This window comes from Cottoperca gobio, chromosome 11 (genome assembly GCF_900634415.1).
Source record: "Cottoperca gobio chromosome 11, fCotGob3.1, whole genome shotgun sequence".
In the NCBI taxonomy this organism is placed as follows: domain Eukaryota; kingdom Metazoa; phylum Chordata; class Actinopteri; order Perciformes; family Bovichtidae; genus Cottoperca; species Cottoperca gobio.
Window position 1 is genome coordinate 20990430 of NC_041365.1, and position 25686 is coordinate 21016115.

The 25686-nt window shown below is 42.6% G+C and overlaps 1 protein-coding gene across 1 annotated transcript in view; it reads right to left on the reverse strand.

Moving 5' to 3' along the window:
* Window positions 1–25686, reverse strand: part of LOC115015681 (receptor-type tyrosine-protein phosphatase U-like) — a 209475-nt gene that overhangs the window by 82842 nt on the left and 100947 nt on the right. Inside the window, exon 4 of the mRNA XM_029443188.1 lies at window positions 22528–22609. Within this exon, the coding sequence (XP_029299048.1) occupies window positions 22528–22609 (82 nt within the window). The remainder of the gene's footprint in view (window positions 1–22527; window positions 22610–25686) is intronic.

Here is a 25686-nt window from a genome sequence, read left to right on the forward strand (position 1 = left end):
CAGGCTGTCCTCATTGATCTGCGCAGGCCTCTAATCTCATTAACTGGCTCTTGATTTATTGAGATGGGGCTCACAGTGCGCCAAGGTTATAGAAGCAAAAACCTGGCCTGCTCCCCCGCACTGGGGGTCGCATGGAATTGAGGTCAATTGACTGTTCGGCGGACCCACGCTCCTACAATCCCATACACCTTCTCATTAACGCCTGTTCTGGGCTGCGGCGGGGGGGCCGAGGGAGGCTTGGTGGGAAGAGCATCAGGGAATAAATTATCGGCCATAATGAGGTGAGGCAGGGCTGCATCCAGTCATCAGAATCTTACAAGCTACACAACAGCGCTAATAGAGGAGCATCGACAAACAGGCATCAAACGGAGATATTGATTAAACTGCAGCACGCTGGAAAATTGACCAATAAATAAAAAGGTACAATGCAAACACACATGCCGGCTGTAATTATACACCCATTGGGCCGCGGTGATATATGACACAGCTGCAATTAGCCAATTCTTGCATGTGGTTTGAATGATGGGGAGATGGTAATAACGCTGCTGAGGCCTGTAGCAGCAGGATCACTGCGCGCTGACCAATGAGCAGCTCGTGCTAAAAATCATATTTCAAAACATTAATTCCAATATCACTACAATTCAGATATATGCTAGAGAAGATGTGAGCTAAATGCTAGCACTAGCATGCTAATGTTTCTTATATTAAGTATAGTATAGTTATGCTATATGTTAGCATGCTAACACACAGCTGGCATCCGGTGAAACTCAAAGAGCTGAAGTTCAGTTACAAGTTCTGTTTTATTATTAGTTTGAAAGCAAAGATTTGTAGATTTGTTAATTTTGTGTTTAAACCTTCAACAGACGGCGACTGTAGTCTGTCTGAAGCCATTTCACTCCTTCACTCCAAGTGCACACACTTAGCATTAGCATAAGCAAAACTACATTTAAAATATGTATGCAGGCTGCATCTTAATTCATCACACGTAGTTTCCAACTGAAGCTTTAACAAACATTTATGTTAATTTCTTCTTCAACAAATAAATTATTTTTTGATTACTGATTAATTATTCATTCTATAAAATAATCACATTTAATGGAAAATGTCCAAGAACCCACTCTGACGTCTGAGTGGCGTATAAAAAATGTTCATTATTGATAAAAAGCATTGAATGTGAAGCTGTGACCAGTAAAGTATGATAAAATCAAAGAAGTGACAAATCAGTTATCAAAATTACAATCAGTTTTCCGTCCGTCATCTTATCACTCGGCGAACAGTTGACTGATAATGTCAGCACTGCTGAGAGGACGGGATTGGGTTTTTGAAAGGCTACTCCAGCAATTTAGTTTTGCACTTCCACAAAGTTGTGGACTCAAAGGAAGCAGATTAAAAGAAGATCGAAGCAGCAGAGACGTAGATATCCTCACTTGTACTCCCTGGTATTGGTCAAGCTCCAAAAACACCAGAGCCTACATTACCCATAGTTCTCTCCTTCCTGACGCCCTTTAGCTTCTAACTGGAGCTTTCTGTCAAACTGATCTTCATGGGTAAAATCTGTGCTGTGCTCCTTTAACTACAAGTGGCAGGCTGGCAAATGTATATTTATGACATAAAAGAAAAACATTGCACGACCAAACTAGCTTGAAGCTACAAATGTTCTTCTTCTTCCATGTAATAAAGAATCTGCAATAATGTTAGCGTTTGACGGTGGGGTTTTCTTTTGTTGTTGCATGCACGACCTCATCGCTAATAGTAAGTAGCACCAAATGTAACATATGAGAACATCATTTCTGCAGGTTTATGCAGCGCTTCTTACCTGGTATTCACTGGGCCAGAAAGTGCTGACGGCGAGCTCCACCTGGTGCCACTGGCGTCCCTGGGAGCCCGAGATATTCCACACAGCGCTGCCCTTGGGGCCCCCGTTGACCCGGATGTAGACCTGCAGGTCCCCGGGGCTGTGGCCGTCGCGGCTGTACAGGAAGTAGCTGAACTGGATGCAGTGGGTGTCGTTCTCGCTGAGCGGCAGCAGGAGCAGCTGAGCTCTCTGGCCCCCGAAATGCTGCGAGGAGTTGACCATCATGAAGGAGCCTGGAGGGGAAGATGGAGGATAAGGACACATTAGGATTGTATGTACTTTTTAGTACAATTGCATTACTGGCAGCGTCTTGAGCACAGCTTACTGAGGTAACTGCTGCAACAGATAAAGAGCAGTTTGAAAGTTTAGTGCTCATAAAACAGAATGACCTTGCGAAGCGAAGACTCTTCTTCTAAACTGCGGCTGCTACGAGGAACACATTTCTTCACAAACAGTAGACATTTCAGCTTTTCCACCTGCCAGGCGGCGCTGAGTGACCTGGAGGACAACAAATAACAAGATCCAACTCTTTGGGCTTCACCCGCTCCACCTCGGCCCCGGATAGATATGTCATGTTAGTTTTCACTCGCTGAAGAACCTCTGCCTCCTTTTTTTTTTTTTTTAAACCTCAAAAAGGAGCCTGAGAGCTGAAGTTGACAGGTTCAAGGTTGTTACCCAGAATATCTGTGTGATCCTCTCTGGCTATTTGTCTGTATTTTGTGTGTCTCTGCTTCTCTCCACTTCCTGCCTTTCACCAGGCATCCATCAGTTTTGCAGCGCTGCCTCAGATCTGGTGTGTTCAAAGCTGCGGCGCTCGGTGTCAGAGTGGGCTTTCATTTTGGACGGAGGTTCACAGAGTCACTGCTGCTCTCATCCTGGCAGCACAGCAGACATCTCCTGGCCACGAGGGCACCACAACGGAGGGGGGGGGGGTAAAGAGGGAGCTTCGCCTTTCTCTGGAGCCTTCACAGCAGTGGGAAGCTCAATTTAAAGTGAAGATACAGCGTACTGGAAACATGTCTGCGTTACTTTAGATGCCTATTCGACACTAAAATAACCAAATATCATATTTTTTCTTCCAAACTCTTTATTTTTCAAACCATTTTGAGTGTTATCAGCCCATTAAATGGCCGTTATCACGACCATTACCATGCTTCAGACACCTACCCGCACGCTGTGAAACACATTTTAAACTTGGAAAAGATCAAGGTACGTTTGCTACGTAACTTAAGTACGTTACATACGTCATGTGAGTTTACTCCCTTACGTACGTTAATTTAAAATAGATCCATGAAAAGGGAGCTCCTCCTTTGGCTCTAGGTCGCCGCGCAACAACTTTGAACCTCCCTGCGATGATCCACCTTACCAAGAGATGATAACGACCAACTGAGCCAATTAGCAGGAAGAGTAGAGCCATAAAACCTCAAATCAGGCTCCGCATGACCAAGGGTAACGGCCATTAAAGGAGCCGTTAACATTTAAAGCGGGCGTTTTTTTCAAACTTTGGATTAAGAGACAACGAAAGTCGGGATCAGACTACACAACAGTTATGTATTCTGAGACGGTCAGTATGTCAAATGAAGTCCTGCCGTGACTTTTATACCTTTCACAGCCGGCCTGATGTGCAAAAGTTTGCAGAGCAGGAGAAAGGCTTCCAGGATCAGCAGCATCAACAGTTATTGCATAACAGATGACGCCTCTGGCAATGTCAGCCAGGCGAGAGGAGCCAAAATAAAGTCTGACATGCGAGTCCTTCCAATAGGACCTTGTAAGACGCCTCGATGCAGGAACTGGTTGTTCTTCTCAGCAGCTCTGAACACGCTCCTAGTTATTTGTTTGGGAGAGATGCAGTCACAAGTTTTCACTCCATCTAACTCTTAATGTGGCCGAATACATTACTGCGAGTCCCTTTGGAGAAAAGTGTCAAGTCGAATGAATGTAAAGTAATGTCTTCTATGACCCTCCACACATGAGATATACAATTAACTGAATACATAAAATTGTCACGTGCGATACTTATTTTTCTTCTAGATGCTTAATTTTTGTTGCATCGGGTCAAATTTTAATTTTAATATTGTAGTAAATGAGTTACTCGCTCAGTAAAAACTGTTTTCCTTCAAAGCATGATACTTTAAACTTTTACATCTAAAAGAAAGAATTCTTCCAGCTCTAGTAAAATAAAGTTTTAACATCATAACTTCTGTTTCATGGCTCATAACTAGGAACCTTTTATTTGTGCATTTTTAATCAGGGTTTTCTCATCAAACGATTCTTCACCTCCAAATATTCAACAATGTCAACGTTCGATATCAAAGCAGGAAGTACAGAAGTGTCGCCTTTGTGTTGTGACTTGTAACTTTGGTTTTCATGCAGGAAACCAGAGACTTTTATTTTATTTTATTATTCACAGAACTATTAAAACACGTATTTTTTTACGTTGCCTCTCAGAAACAAGAGGATGCTGCTTTCTGCTGATAAATGCTGTTTAGTTGCAAAAACTATTTATTTTTCATGCATAATTTGCTGTTTTGTTCACGTTAATGTTTTGATTATTGTCACGATCTGCTTGTTCTTTGGTGTCCTGTTTTATTTTGAAGTGTTCACTCCCCCTTGTTATATGTCTTCCTGTCTGTGTGTTTACCCTCCTCCTCTGATTGTTAATGTGTTCCTTCTGTGTCTTTTTACTCTGCCCTTGTGTTTTTGCCTTTCTCCCCCAGCTGTGTCTGGTTTCCTCGTTTGGTGTCTGTGTATTTATCCCTGTCTGCCCCACTGTGTTTTGTCAGATTGTCATAGATGTTGCTCGTGCTGTTGCTCGTGCTGTTGCTCGTGCTGTTGCTCGTGCTGTTGCTCGTGCTGTTGCTCGTGCTGTTGCTCGTGTTGTGTTCTACCCCTGATTGGTTTGTGTTTTTGTTACTTTGTATTTTAGATTTCGGCTTTGTTTTAATAAAGCTCGCTTGTCTGTTGTACTGCTTTTAGGTCCTCACCTTTTCCACTGCGTGACAATTATCTGACGACATTTATTTAGTTGGTAAATTTGTTTCATGTCTACTGAAGAGACAATGCAGAAAACAACATCATTAAATAAATGTTCATTTAATTCAGCAATTTTGTGTCATTTATCACAATATAAGTGTTTTTTTTAAATATATATATATATGTATATCTATCTACAACCCAGAAATAACAAACAAAATAAAAAAGTTATAAAAGATTTTATAATTAGTTAAAATTAAATTAAAATTAATTAAAAGAAACCTAATAAAAGAACAAACAAAATGTATTTATTAAAAAACACATGTCTGTAAAATATCTTTACAGGTTTATGATGTAATCTTGGACAACATTTCAGGACGTCTCCTGTGGCAACATTTTAATGTTAAAGCCATAAAAGTTTGAAACGCACCTCCAGAAATGTTAACGGTGAAGCGATGGAACATTCATGCGATCCGTCTTTAACTCTGGGAACGTAGACGAAACTCAAAGTTTGAAATAAGCTCCCTAACTTCTCTCTAACCCTTCTCAAAACATCCTCTCATTGCATCTTCATCTGCACAAACGCTGAGCAGTGATGAAGACGGACACGAGGAGCCGTCTGTGTTTATTACCTCGGGGATCTCATGGCCTCCTCCCTGTAACTTCTAATCTCCTGCTCATCGTCCACTCAGAGAGCGAGTTGCACGTATAACCTTCACATCCGGTGCGTGGGCGCCCTGCTCGAGATGGACGCGGCGGACGAGCACAGACAGCGGCATCGTGGGTAGTGTAGTTGCCCGGTTACTGTAGTTGAGCGAGAGTGCAATCAGAGTGCCGCCTGCTGCCATTAATCACACTGACACGGTTATTAGGCCATAATGGCGACCGAGGGAATGCTTAAATCAGAGAGATGGCTGTAATACTTGCACACTGACATGCTGGACACATATCAGCACACACACACACACTCCTCTGTCATGCACACACACAGTTTACAGGCCTGGAAGCAGATCCAAGTCCTGCTGACCTTCCCTGGAGGGAGAAGTGGCTTCCTCGTTCTTTCTGTGCTTCCTAATCCTCCACCAGCTTCTCTCCATTCACATTCTCTAAAATGCAAACAATCCTAAAACGAGCTTCGACAGCACGTTGATTTATTTCACACACACACAGATTCACCATCTGGTTTCTGTTTCCAAGTAAAGCAAAACAACCCAAGAATCAAAGAAGAACATCGGCGGACTTTCATTAACAAGAGACTCCTTTTCACCAGGGATGAGAAATGTTCCAGGAAATATATAAATATATGTTTCCTGCAGTTATTTTAGATTTCTGTGTGTTTCTTTTATCCTGCTGATAATAAACTACAGGCCGTCTTTTCACTCTTTAATGTTCTGAGTGCAGCTCTGTGTTCAGTTAAAGGCAAATGTGTGTTATCAAGTAATTTACTGTCTCCGGCGAGATGAAGTTGCATCATTTGGTGTTCAAAAGCCAAAGAAAAGTCATCTGGCATTTGGATAAAAGGAATAATTCACCCATAAGGTAATAAAATAATAACCCTTTACTTTATTAGTACCAGGATCTTTTATATTCCTCCTGACGTCCGGCTCGAAGAGAAACACCCTTTATTAAACACAAACATGTAATCTAACGATTCCTCCATTAATACACACTTCATTCATAAACATTAATCACCTCAAAGACCTTAAATGTTTGCATCCATCCTGCGCTGACAGGATATTAACATAAAAGCAAAATAAGATTCTCTGCCGACGGGCTTTTCTGCTTTCTGCATCCAGTCGCACCACAAACACGTTTTAACCCTTTCCGTGTAATAAACTCCCGCAGTGTGTAAACAGATGCTTTCATGTAGCTTTGCTCTTGTTAAAGGCAACACTCCTTTACTTCACTTCATCAGGACTCTTCATCGTGGACGCCTGCGAGGGAAACTAACTTATCTTCAAGAATTCAACGCGGGGCGAGTTGTTCTCAAAGTGTTCCTTCAATGTGTGGAGGTCGCTTTGCTTGCACGCTCAGAATTAGAATAAAAGATGGAGGTCAAACCCGGGTCAGATCCTGAGCGTAAAGTCTTTAAAGTGCATGTCACGACGCCTCCCTGACCGCTGGCCCCCCCCCCCCTCGCCGCTGCACCACAAGCTTGGACGAGACGTCAATCTGACACAAACATCCTGTGATAACAAGCAGCTGCTGTCCTGGAGAGATCTCGCTGTATTCTTGGACAATACTGAGATTTCTCTCTCCTCTCCTCTCCTGCCGGGGCTAAACCATCACCCATCATCACCGCCCCCCCCCACTCATCCGAAACTGTTGCTTCAAAGAGACCTGCGGAGACAATGGAAGAATTAAATGGACTACAGACATTACATCTCGAGTGGCAAGTAGACCGAAAAGTAAGAAATTATAGGGATGAGGTCCAGAAGGCTCGTATAGAACAGACATGCAACAGATGTCCATTACCAAAACATCAAAAGAAAAGCTCCATCGAAAAACTTCTATTGCCTTTAAAACGGTAATCTGGAAGCTTTCTTGCATTTCTTTCTCAGTTTTTTGTTTCGAACACAGTATTCTTACAACAGCTATAGTAGATTTAGAAGCAGAGAAACCTTTTTCGTCTCTACAACGCCGGGGGGGATATATATAATATCAGGATTTAGTATAAGCCCCTCAGAAACAAAGAAAAAGCGCTCTTAGACACTATTTTGTATTAAAAAGCCATGGGATCGTACAGGCGAAAGCTATCATAGAAGAGGCACGGATGCCAATTTCCGCAGCAACAACTGTCTGATCAGACCTGCGTGCAGTGATCGTGGTGAGGTCTCGATATTCATAAATAGCTTGGATTGCTAGATATATGTGTGCTTAAACCCGTACTCCGAGGTAACTGGAAGATACACAATTTCCGATCCAATCTTAAGGCAAGAAAACAAGTGCTTGTCTAAATGCAAATCTCAGTGGTTATCTGCCCTAAACCCGATCATCAACTAGAGACACATAAAATATCTGATGCTTCTTCCCACCTCATCGGATTCAACGTCTTAGGACCGAGGGTGGCACATGGGAAAAAACCCCTTAAAGGCAAATCTGTAAATTTTGAATTTATTAAATAAAATTGACTTGACTTAACATCTCTTGCCCAACGGTTAATCATAAGTATTCTAACGTTTGTATAAGTAATATATAAACAGATTTTTATGAACTCCGTTACCCATCAGGGACCTAAATGCCAAAATCTAAACAGTGAGTCCCTAAACATAACACAACAAAACTTTGTTCAGCACACTACTTACTATATCTACGATAGAAGCAACATCATGGCCAGATGTTAGAATTAAAATTCTCAGGACATCCCTTTATTTCAGAAGGCGGGAAAATCTGCTTGCATGAAGTTAGTTATCAGTTAGTGATTGTTGCTAAGAAGCCTTGCGGGATCATTTGAGTGCTACACAAGTGTATACTGTAATACCTCTCACAAACAAGCATCGTATACAGCATTAGGCTCATGACTACAGTACTTAGATTCTCTCTCAGGCTGTCTGGTGCGGGACAGGGATCATCAAATAAACTCAGAGAGCAAGTGTGTCAACAGTCTTTTAGCATCTCCCTGCTTTATTTGTTAACCTGCTGTGTTGCACTGAGTTTGGGAACCTGCACTGATTAACCAACAGCTGCTCATCTGACCCTGGAAGAGCATTTGACTTTGAACAGTTTGCAGCTCAAAGGTCATTTGTCTACAAACGACCATATGAGCGGCTGATAGATGCCTCCAGATGAGCGATGACATGGCCACAGCCAAGACGCAGATTAAGAGCCAACAGTTCAATCAACAGAATTTTAAAAACATTGAGACCCAAAAGCATAACAAGTCGCCCCTGAAATCAACTTATCAGTGACCCCCCCCCCTTTACACATAGACTCAAGACTGGGAAGAGACGGGAGATCATCAGTCATGATGGTCAGGGTGGACGTCGTTGTTGGATTACACAGTTCACTCGGAGCACAGACCGCCACCAGGGCTGTTTCCAGAAGTGAAAAGTAATGTGTGCATGTTCTTCCTAGGGCCACCCTACACCCTTACACCAAGTACATGCCGTAGCCTTTCCTAAAATCCTGCAGACAAGCAGACAAACCAAACGGGAAACACAACCTACTTGGCGGAGCTCCTAATTACTCGTGCACCAGTATTGTGACACCGCAGAACATAACTGCCCCCAATCAGGCTCATTGCTAAACAAGCCTGAACGGAGAGGATTCACTTTCCAAGCTCTTTTAAATGGCAAAAAACTTCTAAGTTTAGTTTCTAATAAGTCTGGCTAACCAAGATGTACAGTGCACAGATCATGAATAACATCATCTTCTGTCCCTTTAATCAATCCATACGGCAGCTGCAGGAGTCCTTAAACGCAGCCTAAATATTCACTCAGTCATCTAAATGAGCCGGAGCATGCAGAGCCTCAAAGTGAATTGGGAGGCCTCCCAGAGGCAGCAGAGTCATTCTGGGTTTCTGAATAGTAATTACAGTCAGCAGAGCCCAAATCATTCGCAACTCTTCACTTTTTACTGCAGCACAAAAAAACTCTGAACTTAAAGGGTGAGTGCATTAACAGCTGGAAGTTGAAACTGTAATTGTGTGTGTGTGGTGTGTGTGTGTGTGTGTGTGTGTGTGTGTGTGTGTGTGTGTGTGTCATAGCTCTGCTTACCCACTCTTAACGTCTGGTTATCTATGTCAAAGCCCAGTCGCAGTCAGACTGTGACCGTGCACTCAGACAGGCAATAGATTGCAAAGTTGACAATGCATCAGGCTTTAAGTGCTTAGGGCCAATCAATACCACAAAAGACCTTGGCAGATGGAGACAGACTAAGGCTTTCTTTCCACTAATTTATTTTTATTTTTCATCCTATGTTGGGCTATTAGAGACGTCAGACCGATTAAACTCTCAATTCATCACACGTGAATGCACCACCGCCATCGATTCATCCGCTCCGTGCTTTGAACCATCGTTAGACTCCTCTGCATCGGCCCTCACTTACAGAAGAGGATGTTGGAGTACGACTGTGCCAGACACGGAGGGGAAACTTGGGTCCAATAGCAGCGCAACGTGCACACGTCTACAGTGAAATCGGTTGCTCTTTGGACACACAAAGCATGGCACTGAGCTGAGAAGATCTGCTGAACATATGAAGAGTGAAGCTGCCAAGAGGTTGGTGGCTGCTGAGAACTCAACGCACTGCAGATAAAGACACACGTACAAGTAGCTAAAACACAATCGCACGTTAAAAACGTCTTCACACATTTAACAACACATATACAGAGACTTATTTGAATTGGTTTGTCGTCTGTATTTGGAGAGAGTTTCTCTACTTAGGTGTGTTTTACATATTGCAGAACATTTCTTTAATTTGTCTGGGTGTTTATGTTTGCGCCCCTCTCATCAACACGTTCCGCATACGTGTCTCTACCATCAATCACGCATGCTTTTCTAAAAGTGTTTTCGTTTGCTTGAGGTTTGTCTTTGTGTGTTTTCTTATCCTGCAGTTGTTGAGCTGTCAGTGCAGGAAGGAGATATAAAAAGATGTATAGAGAGGAAACAGTGCAGGGACAGATAGTGGGGGAACACCTTGCATAAGAGGAGGAGATATAAAGCGGCGGGGGGAACTTGAGCACACTGATATTGTTCATCATGACTGGCTCTGAGAGCATCTTAATATTTGATAGCAAAGTTTTACCTTTGCCAATACTCACACCAAGTCGCATGGAGGAAATATATTTTCTGCAAAACAACTTAAAAGAGATGGATTTGTCCAATTGAAAATATCCGGTTTTCAAGGTGATGTCTTCTGCAGCCTTCTCCCTTTTGTGTTACAGAACTGGGCAACAACAAAGAGGCCTTCGACAGTGCAAAGGCACAATCTGTGACGTTTAAACCAAGGTTCGGTTTACGCGAGGGGGAATGACCAAGATGGAGCGTCGTATCATCGTCAGCGACCAAAGCAAACGAGAAAACAAATCCAAATGAAGAAGAAGGTTCTGGCCACGTGCAGAGAGTTAAGGAGAAGGAAGCAGTGGACAGTCATATCTGAGTGAAAGCATGCAGGCATTTTAATAGGGCCTCCTGCAGAGCCGTATTTGGCTCATAAATTCAATGCCCGGAGAATTGATAGTGTAGAGTAAAAAATCCCTGCATCCAGGAGGTTCACACTTAACACATAAAATCATGGTGGCAGTAAAAGGGATTGCATTAAAAACAAGATTTGCACTGTAATTAATATCTTTTTAGCTTTAATGTTTATATAGCGCTGCAGAAATTATTTATGTGTGTGAATTAATGACAAAGCTCTCAATTGATATGTGAATACCATCAATCTTCATGAGCATTCATAATTTAAAAGCTTTAATGCAATCGTTTGACGCATGTGGTGAGCAGAAACTGAAACAATGTTCTTTAATTGATTTTTAAGCGAGAACGAGGCAACAATATTGATCCATTACGACAACGTGGCCAGTAAAACATGGGAAATATATGACGTATGAAGAAGAAAAGTGAGGTGACAATATTATACTGCAGGGAGGACAAGAAAGAATGTCCTGTAAGTGTGTGTGTGTGTGTGTGTTCTGTGTACCTATCACACAGTGGACTCCAAGAGTTCTACTGTTGGTTTTGTTCCAATCATAGTATGTGGAAATTTAGGGTCATTTTAGCCACGAGAGGAGTGTGAGGGCTAACGTTTCATACTCAGAAGGTCAACAGTAAAGGATGTCCCAACAACTTCATCACCTTTATGAATCAGTACATTTATTTTTACAATACGGGTCATTTAGCAGACGCCTCTTATCAGAGCATCTTAAGTGAACTCACTACAGGGACAGTCTCCTGTAGTGTTAAGTTGCCTCAGGGGCACAATGGTGGCAGCACTGGTATTGAAGTCACGACCATCTGGTGTTGATATTTTGGGGCCGCTACCACTAGACCACGAGGCCCATCACCTCCCACTATTCACAAGAATATCAAACTTTGTTGGACCTTTAAAATGTTAATTCCAGAAGAACGCAGCTAGGTGTCACAAGCAATCTGACTGCAGTGTCCTCGATCTACTCGTTAGGAACACAATCTGTTTGTTGATTCAGAAAACAAAACGGTCCACCCTTTACTTGGAGGAGTCCCCGTACCTTGTTCCTCTTAGATGAATGGAGTGACATTCACACTCCTAACTAGAATAAATAAAAAAGAAATTGATCATTCTGAGGAGAAAATCTCAATTTAAGATGAGACCTGCAGAACACACCAAAGGTTCAGCAGTTGTTCGGCTGATATAATGCGTGTTATCGTAAACGTGAATTAATGAGAAGGTCCACACACGCCTAATGAAGGATATTTAAAATGTGTATTGTAGAAAGTGATGGAATAGGCGAGGATTACCAACTATATTGGTACACGAGCAGCTAATTAGGAGGACGGGAATGTGAAGTACATCAAGTAGCTGGTGTGGATGATCACAGAGCAGAACATATACATTCTCTCTGCGGTCCTGGGTTCATCAAGAGGAAGAATAACTTTCCACACAGATTGACAACATATCGCCAGTTCTCAAATTCATGAACTTTAAGTGACTTTGTAAGCGGCCTCACTCTCGTGACTACACATCAACAACAAGCGCAAGTAATCAAAGCAGAGGACGGGGAGAGCGTCCCTCTTCTGGATGAACAGTCTCAATTCCCTCCAAAAGCTAAAAGAAAGCCAATTTTCTCTTCTCAATATTCGCTGTTAAACCGTTGTGTATCTCTGCACGCCATGCACGCACACACCAACTGTGAGGATATATCAATTAGATCAAATTGCAGTGAATTACCTGCAGCATTAGTTTCCTCTGCTTAGGTAGGCAATCTGAATCCAGGGCAGTCATGGCGGACCCCGCAAACAAAATAAGTACTAAATTACAGACGTGGTTATTGAAAATCACCAAAAAAAAAACAGGACAGACTTTTGGAGCTGGCTGCTGGACTTTGCCCTGTGAAGGCTTAAGGTTTATATTAATGTTTATCTACCTTATATGTGCCAAACTGCTGTCACTGCCGGGTGAAAGAAGGTGGATACAATCCAATGGTAAGAGAAGAGAGGGACGAAGAGATAAGAGCGAAGGGGACTAAATAGTGAGATGCACTGGGCATTAAGATGGTGCGATAAGGAGGACAGAGAGTAAAAAAGAATAAATCTAAAGTAGAGAAGCTTCCAAAAGAGCATCTCTTTAACGCCTACTGTGCTTCACAAACCCACGCTGACAGTGAGAGAGCGAAACCGGTCCGTCAATGTTCTCTTCTGTCCTTCAATGCAGTGACACAATCCAAAGTTCAATCTCCAATAAAAAAAAAAGTGTGTTCGCCAAGTCAAAGCAGTGTGTTACCAGGTCACGATCTCAGTCAGCTGACGCATGTGATCAAATCAGATCGACAGCCAGAGCAAGTTGTGCCATCGACTCCTCAGGAAGAGAGGACACTGGTGGCATTAGGGAAATGTAGGATCCAGCATGTTGGGGGTTTGAGTTCTTCTGAGTCCACAAACATTGTGGAAGTGCAACAATGAATCTCACAGTTCCACTTTATGGCTAAATTGACCAATGGGTCAAATTGTAAATACTTTATATAATTGCTGGTTCATGAAGTTCCAAACATTAATGAATCATTTTACGATCACTGAGACATTAAACATTTTTACGAATACAAATCACCATGAGACTTCTCCAGTGGATTATTTACCTTAAGAACATTATTTTTTATACTTTGTATAAATATACAACATCGTTGTTATTTCATTAAAGATGGGGCTGATGTGCTCCATGTCCAGATCTAAAGAGAAGTATGGATGAAGCAGTCAAAGTGTTTGCTGTGTTCAATGTCAAAGGTTTGTACAGATTCTGGGATCTGTCTTTGTATCACTCCATAAATCACTAAATTCCTGTCAAACACACAGAACTCTGTGCATCTCCTGCATGTAGTGAGTGTAGCGTGTATAAACATGAGCTGTGAGTGACATGTGAACAAAGCCCTCTGCACAAAGCTGCAGAATATAGAGAGGAATGAAAGTGGAAAGTTTGGTGTATGTAAGTGCTACTGAAGTGGAGACTTCTGCTGAAGAGTGTGAGAAAAAAGCTCTTAGAGGAAAGCTCCTTTAGAGATATGTATTGTAAACATTATACATGTTGTACACACTACAGGTGAAACAGGGTCATACATGTTGGACACACTACAGGTGAACAGGGTTCAATACATGTTGTACACATACAGGTGAACAGAGTCATACATTTGTACACACTACAGTGAACAGAGTCATACATGTTGTACACACTACAGGTGAACAGAGTCAACATGTTGTACACACTACAGGTGAAACAGGGTCATACATGTTGTACACACTACAGGGAACAGGGTCATACATGTTGTACAATACAGGTGAACAGGGTCAAACATGTAACTAACAGATATCATGAAGCTTCCCACTTCATGACTCACATCAACACACGTTATATATCAAGTGTTAATATGTACATGAGGCGTTATGTAAGTAGCTGTGGAGAGTTTAATCTACACACACAGTTACAAACACACACACACTCATGTTCTCATGCTTCCTTTGCACCACACGACTGTTAAGGAAGCAAAATAGCCCAAAGTGTCAAAATTGACCAGTGCATGAATGAAAAAAATGATTTTTTTTAACCCAGAAATATTGGCATTGAATTTTAAAAAAATCTCATATCAGTGAAAGCAAAATGCAAAAGTGATCACAGTCCAACATATCTCTGTAGCAGTCGTGTTTCCTGAGGGGGTGTTGATGCTCGCTGATTACTGGATTTGCTTATTTTCCTCTAGTTAATCTAACCCTCACCACCAGCAGCAGCTGTCCACCAACACCCACACACACACACACACACACACACACACACACACACACACACACACAGTCTCCTCCGAGCCTCTGAAGTGGTCGTCCTCCCTGTGTGGAGAGGCTCTCTGCGGCCTGCGGGGCTCATTCTGTTGGCTAAGAGTGATAGACAGTGATCTTTATCGACAGATAAGTGGAGCCTGCGGGGCCTGCGCTGAGCTGGTGAAGGAGAGGGGCAGTGTTCCCGGGCAAAAAGAGAAAGAGGGAAGCACTAAAAAAGTGGCACCGCGCTCCCTGCGCTCCCTAACTCTTGTCCCTCTTCACAACGTTGTTCCTTCAGGCCCTGTTTAAGCATCGTCATCATCTGCACAGCTTTACCCGCTTCATATGTGCTGCCGATCAGCCAAGTTATAGGACAAATAAAGCAAATCGTTCTGTGTCTACATGCCGCGGGAGGACTTTGGAGAACAGCGCCTCCCCATCAATCAGGCAGCTTGGGACATACATCACCAGAGTAGTAGATTACAATTGCTTATGCACGCTTGTCCGAATGGTAAAACACTGCGGCGCTAAGCAAATTCCCCCGTCTGAGCCGACTTTGTTGATTGTACACCTCAGCTTCCCCTTGGAGAGCTCGCCGCCCCCTGCCTCCACCCATCCTCCTCCTCTGCTCCCAGCGCCCGACAGACAAACTTCAACATCCAACAGAAGGGGAAGAAAAATCATTACTTAAATCAGTTGGCTGTTTGTGAGAGGACAGGAGAGCTGAGGATGGTGAAGCGCAGGCTGTCCTCATTGATGCTGGCAGGCCCTAATCTCATTAAAATGGCTCTTGATTTATTGAGATGGGGCTCACAGTGCGCCAAGGTTATAGAAGCAAAAACCTGGCCTGCTCCCGCACTGGGGGTCGCATGGAATTGAGGTCAATTGACTGTTCGGCGGCCCACGCTCCTACAATCCCATTACACTTCTCATTAACGCCTGTATGGGCTGCGCGGGGGGGGCGAGGGAGGCTGGTGGGGAAGAGCATCAGGGAATAAATTATCGGCCTAATGAGGTGAGGCGGGCTGCTCCAGTCATCAGAATCTTACAAAGTACACAACAGCGCTAATAGAGGAGCATCGACAAACAGGCATCAAACGGAGATATTGATTAAACTGCAGCACGCTGGAAAATTGACCAATAAATAAAAAGGTACAATGCAACACACATGCCGGCTGTAATATACACCCATTGGGCCGCGGTGATATTGACACAGCGCAATTAGCCAATTCTTGCATGTGGTTTGAATGATGGGGAGATGGTAATAACGCTGCTGAGGCCTGTAGCAGACAGGATCAATGCGCGCTGACCAATGAGCAGCTCGTGCTAAAAATCATATTTCAAAACATTAATTCCAAGATCACTACAATTCAGATATATGCTAGAGAAAGATGTGAGCTAAATGCTAGCACTAGCATGCTAATGTGTTCTTATATTAAGTATAGTATAGTTATGCTATATGTTAGCATGCTAACACACAGCTGGCATCCGGTGAAACTCAAAGAGCTGAAGTTCAGTTACAAGTTCTGTTTTATTATTAGTTTGAAAGCAAAGATTTGTAGATTTGTTAATTTTGTGTTTAAACCTTCAACAGACGGCGACTGTAGTCTGTTGAAGCCATTTCACTCCTTCATCCAAGTGCACACACTTAGCATTAGCATAAGCAAAAACTACATTTAAAATATGTATGCAGGCTGCATCTTAATTCATCACACGTAGTTTCCAACTGAAGCTTTAACAAACATTTATGTTAATTTCTTCTCAAAAAATAAATTATTTTTTGATTACTGATTAATTATTCATTCTATAAAATAATCACATTTAATGGAAAATGTCCAAGAACCCACTCTGAAGTATGAGTGGCGAATAAAAAATGTTCATTATTGATAAAAAGCATTGAATGTGAAGCTGGACCAGTAAAGTATGATAAAATCAAAGAAGTGACAAATCAGTTATCAAATTACAATCAGTTTTCCGTCCGTCATCTTATCACTCGGCGAACAGTTGATTGATAATGTCAGCACTGCTGAGAGGACGGGATTGGGTTTTTTGAAAGGCTACTCCAGCAATTTAGTTTTGCACTTCCACAAAGTTGTGGACTCAAAGGAAGCAGATTAAAAGAAGATCGAAGCAGCAGAGACGTAGATATCCTCACTTGTATCCCTGGTATTGGTCAAGCTCCAAAAACACCAGAGCCTACATTACCCATAGTTCTCTCCTTCCTGACGCCCTTTAGCTTCTAAACTGGAGCTTTCTGTCAAACTGATCTTCATGGGTAAATCTGTGCTGTGCTCCTTTAACTACAAGTGGCAGGCTGGCAATGTATGTTTATGACATAAAAGAAAAACAGCACGACCAAACTAGCTTGAAGATACCAAATGTTCTCTTCTTCCATGTAATAAAGAATCTGCAATAATGTTAGCGTTTGACGGTGGGGTTCTTGTTGTTGTTGTGCACGACCTCATCGTAATAGTAAGTAGCACCAAATGTAAATATGAGACACATCATTTCTGCAGGGTTTATGCAGCGCTTCTTACCTGGTATTCACTGGGCCAGAAAGTGCTGACGGCGAGCTCACCTGGTGCCACTGGCGTCCCTGGGAGCCGAGATATTCCACACAGCGCTGCCCTTGGGGGCCCCCGTTGACCGGATGTAGACCTGCAGGTCCCCGGGGCTGTGGCCGTCGCGGCTGTACAGGAAGTAGCTGAACTGGATGCAGTGGGTGTCGTTCTCGCTGAAGCGCAGCAGGAGCAGCTGAGCTATCTGGCCCCGAAATGCTGCGAGGAGTTGACCATCATGAAGGAGCCTGGAGGGGAAGATGGAGGATAAGGACACATTAGGATTGTATGTACTTTTTAGTACAATTGCATATGGCAGCGTCTTGAGCACAGCTTACTGAGGTAACTGCTGCACAACAGATAAAGAGCAGTTTGAAAGTTAGTGCTCATAAAACAGAATGACCTTGCGAGCGAAGACTCTTTCTAAACTGCGGCTGCTACGAGGACACACATTTCTTCACAAACAGTGACATTTCAGCTTTCCACCTGCCAGGCGGCGTGAGTGACATTGAGGACAACAAATAACAAGATCCAACTCTTTGGGCTTCACCCGCTCCACCTGGCCCCGGATATATATGTCATGTTAGTTTTCACTCGCTGAAGAACCTCTGCCTCCTTTTTTTTTTTTTTTAAACCTCAAAAAGGAGCTGAGAGCTGAAGTTGACAGGTTCAAGGTTGTTACCCAGAATATCTGTGTGATCCTCTCTGGCTATTTGTCTGTATTTTGTGTGTCTCTGCTCTCTCCACTTCTGCCTTTCACAGGCATCCATCAGTTTGCAGCGCTGCCTCAGATCTGGTGTGTCAAAGCTGCGGGCTCGGTGTCAGAGTGGGCTTTTCATTTTGACGGAGGTTCACAGAGTCACGCTGCTCTCATCCTGGCAGCACAGCAGACATCTCCTGGCCACGAGGGCACCACAACGGAGGGGGGGGGGGTAAAGAGGGAGCTTCGCCTTTCTCTGGAGCCTTCACCGCAGTGGGAAGCTCAATTTAAGTGAAGATACAGCGTACTGGAAAACATGTCTGCGTTACTTTAGAGCCTATTCGACACTAAAAATAACCAAATATCATATTTTTTTTCCAAACTCTTTATTTTTCAAACCATTTTGAGTGTATCAGCCATTAAATGGCCGTTATCACGACCATTACCATGCTTCAGACACCTACCGCACGCTGTGAAACACATTTAAACTTGGAAAAGATCAAGGTACGTTTGCTACGTAACTTAAGTACGTTACATACGTCATGTGAGTTTATCCCTTACGTACGATATTTAAAATAGATCCATGAAAAGGGAAGCTCCTCCTTTGGCTCTAGGTCGCCGCGCAACAACTTTGAACCTCCCTGCGATGATCCACCTTACCAAGAGATGATAACGACCAACTGAGCCAATTAGCAGGAAGAGTAGAGCCATAAAAACCTCAAATCAGGCTCCGCAGGACCAAGGGTAACGGCCATAAAGGAGCCGTTAACATTTAAAGCGGGCGTTTTTTTCAAACTTTGGATTAAGAGACAACGAAAGTCGGGATCAGACTACACAACAGTTATGTATTCTGAGACGGTCAGTAGTCAAATGAAGTCCTGCCGTGACTTTTATACCTTTCACAGCCGGCCTGAGTGCAAAAGTTGCCAGGACCAGGAGAAGGCTTCCAGGATCAGCAGCATCAACAGTTATTGCATAACAGATGACGCTCTGGCAATGTCAGCCAGGCGAGAGGAGCCAAAATAAAGTCTGACATGCGAGTCCTTCCAATAGGACCTTGTAAGACGCCTCGATGCAGGAACTGGTTGTTCTTCTCAGCAGCTCTGAACCGCTCCTAGTTATTTGTTTGGGAGACATGCAGTCACAAGTTTCACTCCATTAAACCTTAATGTGCCGGAATACATTACTGCGAGTCCCTTTGGAGAAAAGTGAAGTCGAATGAATGTAAAGTAATGTCTTCTATGACCCTCCACACATGAGATATACATAACTGAATACATAAAATTGTCACGTGCGATACTTATTTTTCTTCTAGATGCTTAATTTTTGTTGCATCGGGTCAAATTTTAATTTTAATATTGTAGTAATGAGTACTCGCCTCAGTAAAAACTGTTTTCTTCAAAGCATGATACTTTAAACTTTTACATCTAAAGAAAGAATTCTTACAGCTCTAGTAAAATAAAGTTTTAACATCATAACTTCTGTTTCATGGCTTCATAACTAGGAACCTTTTATTTGTGCATTTTTAATCAGGGTTTTCTCATCAAACGATTCGTCACCTCCAAAATTCAACAATGTCAAACGTTCGATATCAAAGCAGGAAGTACAGAAGTGTCGCCTTTGTGTTGACTGTAACTTTGGTTTTATGAGGAAACCGAGGGGGGGAAACCTTTATTTTTATTTTATTATTTCACAGAACTATTAAAACCACGATAATTTTTTTACAGTTGCCTCTCAGAAACAAGCGGATGCTGCTTTCTGCTGATAAATGCTGTTTAGTTGCCAAAACAATATTGATTTTCCATGCATAATCTTCTGTTTTGTCACGTTAATGTTTTGATTATTGTCCGAAGTCTGATTGTTCTTTGGTGTACTGTTTATTTTGAATGTGTTCACTCCACCTTGTTACGTGTCTATCTGTCTGGTGTTTACCCTCCTAATGCGATTGTAATGTTTCCTCTCTGTGCTTTTACTCTGCCTTGTGTTTTTGCCTTTCTCCCCAGCTGTTCTGGTTTCTCGTTTGGTGTCTTGGTATGCATCCCTGTCTGCCCCACGTGTTTTGTAGCTTGTCATAGAAGTAAAAGCAGGAGCATACACCCTGTAGGCGTCTGTTGTGGTGTCAGTTAAAGTATTTTGTCTGGAGGAAAACAAACACATTTTCAAGTCATCTTTTAAAGTGAAGCGTTCACAGCCCCAATTATAGCAGAAGTCATTTGAGGATGAAGCAGCTGCATTAATAGTTACTGAGAAAACTTAATTTGAAATCTAAAAGCCCAGTAGTGTGTATGTGTGACCTGTCTAGCCTTAATTAATACAGCGAAACATAAATACAGGCAAGGTGATTTGAGTCCCAAAAGCATTCAGACTGTCTGAGATGTTGGTTCTCTGAATTAGTAATGCTGCCTCTTATTCTTGGTGCAGGAGAGATTGGTCTTGACTGGAACACGTGTTCAGAATAAAGACACTGACTCTAGAGGAAAACAACACAAATGTCAAATGAGTGGGAATGCAAACTGAAAAGCAGCTGCCTCTGAGTTGAATCTTTCCTTTGGGGGCCGCCATTATTCTCACTGCCTGTGGGGAAATTTATACCAGCTTGCTAATGTTTACTTACATCTTTTCGTGTCACTGTGTGTTTTTAAAGGGTTGTTCTGGGTGACTGCTCCTGCAGCTACACCAGCTGGTACAAAGGAATGTGTGATTGTGCAGATGTATGTTGTTTTTGTTGTTGTTGTGCGTCGTACACATCAGTTGTGCCTCTATGATTCATGTATTTACGGTGTAAGTATATATTTAAAGCACTTCCTGGCAGGGGACTCTGTCCCCTAATGTGAGATAATATGCATGTGGCGGGTCCAAGCGCCACCATCTGCAACAAGGCTAAAACCCAGCCCGGTCTCATGTTGAGGGGGTCTGGCAACGCCACCGACCCAAAAGCCCCATCCAAAATCACCATGGAAACGCTCCACTGAGTGCAGGAGACAAGAGGGCAAGTGGCACAATTCGGAGATGAAATTAGATTAAATAAAACAACTTTTTGCACTGGTTTTAGAAATGGTTACTCCAAGTCTGTGAGGACTCTGATGTATAATGTGCAGCCTGCCTGATTTTACAGTAGAGCCAGAAAAGGATATCTGATTAACATTTACACACATTCATGTGGCTACAACACAATATTACTGTTCTCGCAGAAGGCCGGTGTGGATCTAAGAAGCAAGGTTTGACAGAAACACCAAGTTTCATGTCAGTTTTGTTGGATATAAGATGAAGACAGTTGATGTTAGCAATGTCTTAAGCTGCATGGATTTAGATTTAGCTGCAGAACAAGCTAAATAACATGTGACATATTAAAAAGTCATTAAAGGGGACATATTATGCTAATTTTCAGGTTCACAGTTGTATTTAGGGTTTCTACTAGAACATGTTTACATGCTTTCATTTTCCAAAAACACAATATTTTTCTCATATTGTCTGAATTTACCTGAATCGCCTCTTCGACAAACGATTGTATATAATTGAAGTATATGCTATAAAAACCCCTAAACATTACAAGATCCCGCTTTTTATTTCATTCCTGCCTCTGAAGTGAAACCCCAAATAACCCCATCAACTAATAATAATAATAATAATAATAATAATATATAATGGCAACAAAAACATAATTATCTATATATGTGTGGAGGCTAATTAAAACCTTACATATACTTGATTTGACATTTGCTAAACAACCAGCGTAGAACTAAACTAATTATAGAGTAATATGTAATCAAACACTCTGCATTACACAATAACTGGTCGTAGCTGTTAAATGGATAAACATGTTATTTAATAAAAAGACAATAATGACCCATTTTCCATTTAAATCACGTTTTCTCTTCCGGCTCCATGTTGTCTCTTGTTAGCTGCATGGGTCGGTGCAGCTTTTCCAGTTACGTCTACGTTTCAGTACATTTTGTTAATTGGCGTTCAATAGAGCACAGCAGTGAGCGTCAGGGCTCTGTTATGATGGCTGCAACCTCTACACAGAGCCTGTGCACCAAAAGACGCAGGGGGTTTAATGGTAAACGTATCAGGACACAGCGTAATGTAACATTACCAGCATTCATAAAGCTCCAACCCCCTGATATCCCAGTGATGAAAAAGAAAAACTCCCAGAGAGGATCAAAGTAGTACCACCTGTCTGTCCTTTCCCTGCCTGCACCATCACATTAGTTTAAAGCACCAGGCCATGGAGCGTAGCAATCAGAGGGAAAGGTCAGCCATTCTGCGTGGACAAAAGGTGCCTCCTGCTGCGCAACTGTGGCTGTGACACTCCAGACAGGTACTGGTTATATGTGTATCAGTTGCCACCCTGAGAGCCAGATTGCCTCATAGTCTTCAATCACCTCCGGGAAGCTTTTCTGGAAGCTTCCTGGCCAGTGCGTTCGTTGTTTGAGTCGACCACTTTCACTCGGATTCAGTAAAGGTCAGAAGGTATGCTATGATAAGTGCAGAACGGGTACTTACAACAGGGGTAATTGAGCAGCACAATGTCGTCCAAGGCAATGTAGCCCTGCCGCTCCTCCGAAACTGTTGCTTCAAAGATGACCTGCGGAGACAATGGAAGAATTAAATGACTACAGACCATTACATCTCGAGTGGCAAGTAGACCGACAAAGTAAGAAATTATAGGGATGAGGTCCAGAAGGCTCGTCTAGAACAGACATGCACAGATCGTCCATTAATCCAAACATTCAAAAGAAAGCTCCATCGTAAAACTTCTTATTGCCTTTAAAACGGTAATCTGGAAGCTTTCTTGCATTTCTTTCTCAGTTTTTTGTTTCGAACACAGTATTCTTACAACAGCTATAGTAGGATTTAGAAGCAGAGAAACCTTTTTGTCTCTCTACAACGCCGGGGGGGATATATATAATATCAGGATTTAGTATAAGCCCCTCAGAAACAAAGAACAAGCGCTCTTAAGACACTATTTTGTATTAAAAAGCCATGGGATCGTACAGGGAAAGCTATCATAGAAGAGGCACGGATGCCAATTTCCGCAGCAACACTGGTCTGATCAGACCTGCGTGCAGTGATCGTGGTGATGTCTCGATATTCATAAATAGCTTGGATTGCTAGATATACTGTGTGCTTAAACCCGTACTCCCGAGGTAACTGGAAGATACACATTTCAGATCCAATCTTCAGGCAAGAAAACAAGTTGCTTGTCTAAATGCAAATCTCAGTGGTTATCTGCCCTAACCCGATCATCAACTAGAGACACACTAAATATTATCCTGATGCTTCTTCCACCTCATCGGATTCAACGTCTTAGGACCGAGGGTGGCACATGGAAAAACCCCTTAAAGGCAAATCTGTAAATTTTGAATTTATAAATAAAATTGACTTGACTTAACATCTCTTGCCCAAAGGTTAATCATAAGTATTCTAACGTTTGTATAAGTAATATATAAACAGATTCTTTATTGAACATCCGTTTACCCATCAGGGACCTAAATGCAAAATCTAAACCAGTGAGTCCCTAACATAACACAACAAACCTTTGTTCACTGCACACTACTTACTATATTCTACGTATAGAAGCACATCATGTGCCAGATGTTAGAATTAAAATTCTCAGGACATCCCTTTATTTCAGAAGGCGGGAAAATCTGCTTGCATGAAGTTAGTTATCAGTTAGTGATTGTTGCTAAGAAGCCTTGCGGGATCATTTGAGTGCTACACAGTGTATACTGTAATACCTCTCACAAACAAAGCATCGTATACAGCATTAGGCTCATGACTACAGTCACTTAGATTCTCTCTCAGGCTGTCTGGTGCGGGACAGGGATCATCAAATAACTCAGAGAGCAAGTGTGTCAACAGCTCATTCTTAGCATCTCCCTGCTTTATTTTGTTAACCTGCTGTGTTGCACTGAGTTTGGGAACCTGCACTGATTAACCAACCAGCTGCTCATCTGACCCTGGAAGAGCATTCTTGACTTTAGGAACAGTTTGCAGCTCAAAGGTTCATTTGTCTACAACGACCATATGAGCGGCTGATAGATGCCTCCAGATGATCGATGCACATGGCCACAGCCAAGACGCAGATTAAGAGCCAACAAGTTCAATCAACAGAATTTTAAAAACATTGAGACCACAAAGCATCACAAGTCGCCCCTGAAATCAACTTATCAGTGACCCCCCCCCCTTTACACATAGACTCAAAGACTGGAGAAGAGACGGGAGATCATCAGTCATGATGGTCAGGGTGGACGTCGTTGTTGGATTACACAGTTCACTCGGAGCACAGACCTCCACCAGGGCTGTTTCCAGAAGTGAAAAGTAATGTGTGCATGTTCTTCCTAGGGCCACCCTACACCCTTACACCAAGTCATGCCAGTAGCCTTTCCGTAATCCTGCAGACCAGCAGACAAACCAAACGGAAACACAACCTACTTGGCGGAGCTCCTAATACTCGTGCACCAGTATTGTGACACCAGCAGAACATAACTGCCCAATCAGGCTCATTGCTAAACAAGCCTGAACGGAGAGGATTCACTTTCCAAGCTCTTTTAAATGGCAAAAAACTTCTATTAGTTTAGTTTTCTAATAAGTCTGGCTAACCAAGCTGTACAGTGCACAGATCATGAATAAATCCCTCTTCTGTCCCTTTAATCAATCCATACGGCAGCTGCAGGAGTCCTTAAACGCAGCCTAAATATTCACTCAGTCATCTAAATGAGCCGGGAGCATGCAGAGCCTCAAAGTGAATTGGGAGGCCTCCCAGAGTGCAGCAGAGTCATTCTGGGTTTCTGAATAGTAATTACAGTCAGCAGAGCCCAAATCATTCGCAACTCTTCACTTTTTACTGCAGCACAAAAAAACTCTGAACTTAAAGGGTTGAGTGCATTAACAGCTGGAAGTTGAAACTGTAATTGTGTGTGTGTGTGTGTGTGTGTGTGTGTGTGTGTGTGTGTGTGTGTGTGTGTGTGTCATAGCCTCTGCTTCACCCACTCTTACTACGTCTGGTTATCTATGTCAAAGCCCAGTCGCAGTCAGACTGTGACCGTGCACTCAGACAGGCAATAGATTGCAAAGTTGACAATGCATCAGGCTTTAAGTGCTTAGGGCCAATCAATACCACAAAAGACCTTGGCAGATGGATACAGACTAAGGCTTTCTTTCCACTAATTTATTTTTATTTTTCATTCCTATGTTGGGCTATTAGAGACGTCAGACCGATTAACTCTTCAATTCATCACACGTGAATGCACCCACCGCCATCGATTCACTCCGCTCCGTGCTTTGAACCATCGTTAGACTCCTCTGCATCGGCCCTCACTTACAGAAGAGGATGTTGGAGTACGACTGTGCCAGACACGGAGGAACTTGGCGTCCAATAGCAGCGCACGTGCACACGTCTACAGTGAAATCCGGTTGCTCTTTGGACACACAAAGCATGGCACTGAGCATGAGAAGATCTGCTGAACATATGAAGAGTGAAGCTGCAAGAAGGTTTGGTGGCTCTGAGAACTCAACGCACTGCAGATAAAGACACACGTACAAGTAGCTAAAACACAATCGCACGTTAAAAACGTCTTCACACATTTAACAACACATATACAGAGAACTTATTTGAATTGGTTTGTCGTCTGTATTTGGAGAGAGTTTCTCTACTTAGGT